This window comes from Cydia pomonella, chromosome 17 (assembly GCF_033807575.1).
Source record: "Cydia pomonella isolate Wapato2018A chromosome 17, ilCydPomo1, whole genome shotgun sequence".
In the NCBI taxonomy this organism is placed as follows: domain Eukaryota; kingdom Metazoa; phylum Arthropoda; class Insecta; order Lepidoptera; family Tortricidae; genus Cydia; species Cydia pomonella.
In genome coordinates, this window is record NC_084719.1 from 5,891,711 (window position 1) to 5,900,021 (window position 8,311).

Here is an 8,311-nt window from a genome sequence, read left to right on the forward strand (position 1 = left end):
AGTAGTAAGTTAAAGAAGTTCGGTTCGATGGTGAAATTAACGGGAAAGAGTAATGACGTGGATTAGATGAGCTTTTAATATAATTTACAGTACATATGGGGCTACTTTATAGCACTAGTGCGAGAAGTAGCATATTACGTTACTGTGTCGAACATTTAAAGGGCCATATGTACTGTAAAACGTTGTACGATACATGTGCGAATAGGTAATTCGCAACTCGTGTCGATTTAAAACACTCCCTTCGGTCGTGTTTTAATTTATCGCCACTCGTTTCGAATTTCCTATTTTTCGCACTTGTATCGTAATGTACTATTTCAAAACGGTATTTTTATTCCATCGATTTTTGGCTTTTAATCCTAGATATTAAACACGCGTGCTTTTTCAGTATATTATAACATTCGTGCTTTTTCATTATATTATCCGATTGAGTTAAGAAGGTAACTGATTGCTAATAATATGTATGGAAACGGAGCCTTCTTAAATTGGTCGAGTATATTTTACAACGCGGACCGGCGGGAGTCGCCGGCGGGTATTATCACAGATGCAAGACTGCATACTAATTGATGATGAAAGTTTATTTCTTCCTTGCAAGTGTGTTGAAAAACGTCGTATGAAACGCGTGTGCTATGGTCATTACACACATCGGCTTTCTTATTGCCCGCCCGCTTACAGCTCGCTTACATCGCCTCGTGTGTAATGACCAACTTAGCACACTTGTACCACAATGTACTATTACAGTACATATGATGCTACTTTACCGCACTAGTGCGAAAATTATATAGCATGTTACGTTCCTGTGTCGAACATTTAAAAGGTCATTCAAGTCAAGGTGCGAATAGGTTATTCGCAACTCGTGTCGATTTAAAACATTCCCTTCGGTAGTGTTTTAATTTATCGCAACTCGTTTCGAATTTCCAATTTTTCGCATTTGTATCGTAATGTACTATTTCCACCGCAGCTTCACTGCGGAGAAGAGCCGCCGCTCGCAGCCGGCCTCCCCCCCCTCCCCAGGCCCGCGCTACGGCACGGGCCGCTCGCAGTTCTACGCGGACGCGGGCGCGCCGTCGCACGCGCACGCGCGCGCGCTCGCTGACAAGTCCGCCCGCCCCGCGCCCGACCGCACGCTCTACCTCTCCAAGTCCACGTTCTACGACGACCGCCCGCCCGAGCCGAAGCCCTGCAAGGCGCACCTCTGTATGTATTATGGGAGCCCCGAGAATAACGACTATTGTTCCAGGTGCTCCAGGCTCCAATATGAATAAGTGCAAGTGCTTCCCTGGTGGTGTTGCGGATTTTTTTACAGATCTCTAAAAATGTTAACCTTTAAAAAAAAATACCGAATAAAATATAATTACCACTGGTAACTGTGGTTACCAGCTGTCACCCTTATTTTATTATAATAATAGAAGTCACTGAAAAATATCAAGCACGTGGGTGGATATAAACCATACGAAATGACGATCATATTGAAAATACTTCATTCTTAAAACTAAACGGCCTCAGTCCTTAAGACCATTTTCGCTTAGCAGTACGGAATCTGGTGGCTGCACTCACTGACCCAAAATCTATTTCCACCCTGTATAGGTCATTGGCGAATAGGGCCCTCTTAAGTTTTTTACCTTTATGCTGGGCCACCCGGCTGAGCTAGTGGAGCGAGTAATCGCCCGTCGCACGCAAACACTCGCTTATAGCTCAGCGTCTAAACTAGTAAAACTATACTCGCTTCTCGCCGCTCGCCCACTAGTTTGTAGTTTATAGTTTCACTCGCTTATAGTTTGTAGCCGGCGGTGGGACCAGTGCCTAAAATTTAAGTACTCCATGTATTATCCGACCTATAAACAATTTGATTTGCAGCAGCTCAGAAATAATCAAACCCTTCCCTAAATTTAATACACAAAATATGAAAAAAAAAAACCTTCACGCGTATAGTAGTTCGTTTTGTAACCGGCCCAAACGGCTAATCCTTTGTCTATTATAAGTAAAACGGCACGTGCTACTTACCTGCATAAAAAAGTTTCATTCGCTTTAACCGGTTGTTGATTTGCGACTCTACGCGAACTACAATAAGATTCAAAATGAACTAATTGAAAAATATGTTGCGAGGCTGTGTGCGGTCCCTCTACGGTTATTGTGTGCCGGCGAGTCTAACGCTACAGAACCAGTCTAAAATGCGTCATCGAGATGCGTAACAAAGGCGAGTTATCGGAGATCGCACTTACACTGGTTTTTTGAGCGTGCGACTAGCCCGCGCTCAGGTGCCAATTAGAATTATTTTTTGCAAGTAGCACTTGCGGTTTTACTTACAATAGACAAAGGATAAGCCGATCGGGGCCAGCCACAAAACGAACGACTATACATATCTAATGATAATAATTTAAATCCGCAACACTGCTTCCAAATATCAGAGTTCTCTAGTTCCGTTAGATTATAATAATTTAAAATAAGAAAGAATGGTAAAGTCATATTGGGAGTTCTTAAAATATGTTCTCTTTCTAACAAACAATGTCAAAATGACAGATCACAGCAAACAATTATTTATCAAGCAGACCTGCAAGCGATACTACATGAATCAAAAAAACAACATCGGGCAAAATTAAAACTTGCGACCTTTAGGAATACCTGTTTAATCGCTCTTAACCTGTCGTCTACCCAGAGCGGATATTACCGGTCAAAAAAGCCAACTACATTCTTCTCACTCTGACCAGTATTTTTAGCCCCGTATTTGTTACGTACGTAGATTTTAACCCCAATCAAAAAGCAATTTTATTAAAGTCGAAAAGCAATTTTATTAAAAATATAATTCTAATCAAAAAGCTGCATTTTCGACTGCGAATTTGCTCGGGTGCAAAAAAATCTGTCGTAACAAATCTGGGGCGGCCCGCGCGGGTGGGGAGCGGGAGACACGGGCAACACGTAATTTGCCGGTAATATCCGGCGTAGGTAGATAGAGAGATTCTTTTTTTGACAGCTTGGTAGACGACAGGTTAAGCAACTAAGCTACCAAAGCTTACCAGAAGCGTGCGAACTTTTTTTTTCCTTTTTGTTTACATGCCTTAGGGAGTTAAACTTAAAAAAATGTACACTTACATTTATTTAAACATCATTTATTCTTATTTAACGTTTATAGAACTTTTTTGAATATCGGTATAAAATACTTGCCTTAAGTTTTTTTTCTTCAATATACTTATACCTCCCGTTGTTCCCATTCTTGTTAATTCAAATCTGTTATTGGTTATCTAAAAATATTAATTAATATATAACATCTAGTCGACAAAGAAATCGACATTTATTGTTTCGAAAATACATATACAATTAAATATACATATTTATCAAAGAGGATTTGAAATAGAAGCGGATTGTCAAAGAAAACTTTGTAGCCACAGTAAATTTACTGCCATTTTTCGACACAAGATTAAAACTTTTAGAACGCCATTTGACTTTCATCCTTATTGTTTCACTGATATGTGTTAAATTGGTTATATATCAAAAAGAGTCGCCATCTAATAGAAGATAGGCCAAAGGTTATGGTCCAACGGCTCCAAAGGATGCCGCGACATAACCGAGTGAAAGAATAAGAATCAAAGTCAAATGGCGTTCTAAAAGTTTTAATCGTGTGTCGAAAGATGGCAGCAAATTTACTGTGCCTACAAAGTTTTCTTTGACAGTCCAGCTCTATTTCAAATTAACTATGATATTTATTAAATAATATCATTTAAGAATTCCCAATATATAGAGAAAGCAGTTATATTTTTATGAGGCAAACTATTTTCGTACATTAATAAAAATTGATCTTAGTTATAAGCTCGTTATAAGATTCTAATAGGATAAGTTTTCAAAATTTTAAATTATCTTGATAAGATAACTCATTTGTATATATTTTTTAATTAAATCAAGGGTTTTTGCATCCATATTTACCATTTAACCGGTATATAGAGAGAAAATGGGGAAACCACTTTCTTTCGATCGAATTTTCGGTTTCGGCAGATTTCTGCCAAACCTAGTGTAAAACCGAACCTTCGATGTCGGCAAAAATCCAGATTCGATCGGACACAACTTATGAGTCTTATCAAAGATAATTTGAAATAGAGGTGGATTGTAAAAGAAAAGTAGCCACAGTAAATTTACTGCCACCTTTCGACACATGATTAAAACTTTTAGAACGCCATTTGGCTTTGATACTTATTCTTTCACTGATATAATATGTTAAATTTGTTAAATATCAAAAAGTGGCACCATTTCATAGATGACGCCACAACCTTTGGGTTATGCCCGGTAAGATGGCGCCACTTTTTGATATTTAACCTATTATATCAGTGAAAGAATGAGGATAAAAGTCAAATGGCTTTCTAAAAGTTTGAATCATGTGTCTAAAACATGGCAGTAAAACTGTGGCTACAAAATTCTCTTTGACAATCCACCTCTATTTCAAAGTCTCTTTGGTATTATCGAGCTTAGTGTGAGTCTATGTATTTCTGTAAAATTTAATTAATAACAACAAAAAATGGCGGTTAAAAGGTAATTTACTAACACAAGCCGTCGTGTGATTTTAATTCCTTATATTATAATCAAAGAGTTATTGATTTGTCTCGATTAATTTTGTATTAAGAGTCCGCAGCAAGCGCGGCCGAATTCCACCTTCCCATACAAATGGAGTTTCGTTCTCATTTTAAAACTACGTGTTGGATTATAATGAAACTTTGCACATACAATGACATGAAGTATATCTATGCCTGTAATTAGTTTATATAGCTGAGCTTATGAAACAAACGAAATAGAGCAATAACAAGTTTTGTATGAAAAATTTAAATTCTCTGCATTTTTTTAATTATGGTTGCTGACGCTACATGAATTAGTTGGGAGAATCAACTTTTTAGCGTCACTCGTTGCCATGGTTACGATTAGTTGTCCAGGAGACAAAAGTTCATTGAAATACTGATTTTATGGTACTTAAATGTATCAAACTTGCGTTTTTGTGGTCGTTATAACCAATGTCCATAATGGGCCCCTTACTAAGCATGTTAATAGAACGGCATACAACGTCTCTTCAAACAAACTGTGCCACTGTTGTCCCTTGGACAACGGGACAGGATAACAATACAAAAAAAGTTGATTCACCCAGTTACAGGCATAGATATACCTTATCTTATTGTAAGTACAAAGTTTCAGAGCAGTAGGGCTAAGATGGTCGGCTCTTTATCATTTGTCGCCATGCCTGTCACGTTCTAACAAGCATATAAGTGCGAAAGTGACGGGCATAGTGACAAGCGACAAAAATGGAACCATGATGTCACCGCTGTCTAGCTAGTCGTTTTAAAATGAGAGCATCACTACGTTTGCATGGAGAACCGAGAGAACAGTAACGTCTGTCTCGTCGGACGCAGTGAATTATTCCACTATTCACTTATTTCTAAAAATTTTCTCTTTCTAACAAACACAAATATCAAAATGTTAGATAGGGACAAACGATTTTCATAAGACCTGATTTTATACCTCTTCCACTATTAATAACAATAACTCTTAGATAAAATGCAATGTCTAAGCGACTGGTTATGGAACAAGTGCCAAAAGTGGCTTACAATATTTAGCAGGCACAGGCAGGGGGGGGCAGCTCCCCCCCCCCCCCCCTAGAGCTCAACTTTTACATACAATGTATGCCCCACTATGATTGTTATCGTACTTAGTTGGGTCATAAGTTCTGTCACAAAGGTTTTGACTGATAAAATTTAATACAAAGCTTTTAATAAAAAAAGTTTGCCATGAATTGAAAGTTTGTTTTATACTGATCAAAACGTAATATAATTCGTTTAAAATATAGATCGCGTCTTAATTTACTACTTGTTTACTTTGGGATTGATGTTAGACGCAAATACGCGGCTGGATCGTGAAAAATTATACTTTACCAAAGGGAGTAAAAATCAGTGTCACATTAATGAAATAGGTACAATCGTTTATTTGTATGAACCTACTTTATTCGAACGTTATTTTATCACCAGCAGTTAGTTCTCCGACAAGTCTGTACTTCAGCTAATACCCTTCAAACTTAGGGTATTTTTCAGTGATACGCAAATTTTAGACTGCTATCCTACGAGTAGGTTTGGTAAAACACGTACAGTTGCAATTTGACAATACCAATACACATGAATTATATATTTTAAGAAAGATAAAAGATTCAGCTTTTATTTTATGTAACATTCAACCATGTAAACAAGAAAAATAAATAACTACGGATCAAAATCACCTCGAACAGGGAGCGTATTTTTGAATGATTTTTATAACATTTTTCTGAATATTACATAGAATTGTGCAAAACTGAAACAGCAAATTAAGTTTAATTATAATCAGGGCCCGTACTTTTCATGCCGTTGACGCAAAAATGACGTAATTTAACATACAGGGAGTTACTACAAATTTAGATAACTTACTTATTGAACTTATTGTTACGTGAATAAAAGCTTGTTACGCTGTTAAAAACCAAAAATAAATAGTATTATTTCATAAATTAATAATCTATTATTTATTTGTGTGACAGTAAAATGAAAGTCAGTTAGACGTTTCTATACTGATTGTCAAGTATATATATATATATATGTAGGATGGAGTCCAAAATTAAACCAACTTTAACTAATAACACTTTTCTTTATTTTTTTCACCATTTAGCAACAGTTCACAATCCGCCATAGCTCCCATCTCCCCTCTCTCTCTTTACACTCCCTCTCCTGGTCGCACGCTACTAATTGCGTTCAGGAATAATGATTGTTACAATTGAGATCCTACAGTCGGCCGTCCTGTAATTCAGGCTGCCCACAGCCTGCGCCATAGGCTTATGACATTATCTACTAAATTATTATTTTTTGAAGAGACTTACAATTATCATACAAAAGATAACCTAAGAGAAGCATTAACAAATACAGATGGTTTTTTTTTTCAATAGGTAACTGCATCTCTATACTAACAGGTAGTATATTTTTTTTTACATTTTATTTCTACAACTTTTTTTTTTTTACCTACTTGCTATATTATGATTAAACTCCAAGAAAGATGCATGCAATGGTACTTGATCACCTTATGATAACAAAACAGAACTATAACTCTGTACCGTTATTTCAGTCACCCCCTTTACCACCAACACCCATATTTACTGGTACTGCTGCGCTAAGCCCACCGTTTCATGTGATCCACAGCGGTTGTAGTCTTCTTTGGTCCCTCTGAGCTGTTATCCACTTTTATCACCTCATACCGGTCTCTTCCCAATTCTTTTATAATTCGGTATGGGCCAAAGAACTTTTGTTTCAACTTTAAAGCATTACCAAATTGTGTTCGTTGAATGGCTACCAGGTCACCCGCTTTGTAGGGTTGCCCTGCTATTCTGTTTTTATTGTAGGTCTTACGGTTCTCTTCCTGAATTTTTAATAGCTGTGCCTTAGCTTGCTGTCTCAGCTCATCCCTATTTTCAATGAACTCTTCTCTACTTTCTTCTTCCAATAGTTCCACCAATTTAAGCTCTTCTTTGAGTTTTAATGTTGTGCCAGTCAGCAACTTGAAAGGTGATGTGTTAATGGATCTCTGATGTGTACTATTGATTGCCCGCTGTACCTTACTAACATATTTGTACCAGTGACCGGGCTCTTCAATGCACATTTTTGCCAAAACCGATATGATGACCCGTTGAATCCGTTCTACCTGTCCGTTTCCCCTAGGTACTCCTGTTGTCACTTTGACATGCTCGATTCCCTCTTCTTCACAGTATTCAGTGAACTCCTTTCCGGTAAAGGCAGTACCTCTATCGGTCACTATCCGACAAGGGTTTCCATAGTCCTTTTGGTGCAGTTTTAACTTCTCTACAGTTTCCTTACTTGATGTTGTTTTAACTGGGTATATCCAAACAAATTTGGTGAAAGCATCAACAACTGTGAAAATATAGTTGTACATCTTTTTTGTAGCATCCAGGGGCCCCAAATGATCACAATGTAAGGTAGTCAGAGGTGCCTCTCCTTTATCTAACGGGTTTAAAAGCCCCTCTTTTTTCCCCGACTTACGGCTGGCCAAAATGCAGGGTACACATGTGGACAAAGCTTTGTCAATTTTACTATCCAGCTTACTTATGTAATAATCCTTTTCCAAAATACTTATAATTTTCTTTTTTCCAAAATGTCCTACTCCGTGAGTTCTTCTGATCATTTCCACATCCATGATTTCCGGTATCACCAGCTTTTTGTCTATACCCTTGTAAATCACCCCATTTTCCACAAAATAATCTTCATATGATCTTTCCTTTAATATTTCTCTGATGGTTTTTAAATGGTCATCTTCT

At 37.4% G+C, this 8,311-nt stretch overlaps 1 protein-coding gene across 2 annotated transcripts in view; it reads left to right on the forward strand.

Annotated features, from left to right (window-relative positions):
- The window catches only part of LOC133527282 (OTU domain-containing protein 7B-like), a 48,133-nt gene extending 42,022 nt beyond the window's left edge, over positions 1–6,111 (forward strand). For both annotated transcript variants that reach the window (XM_061864253.1, XM_061864254.1), the window contains one exon: positions 959–6,111. In XM_061864253.1, the coding sequence (XP_061720237.1) occupies positions 959–1,262 (304 nt within the window). In that variant the 3' untranslated portion in view covers positions 1,263–6,111. The remainder of the gene's footprint in view (positions 1–958) is intronic.
- The last annotated feature ends 2,200 nt before the right edge of the window (positions 6,112–8,311 follow it).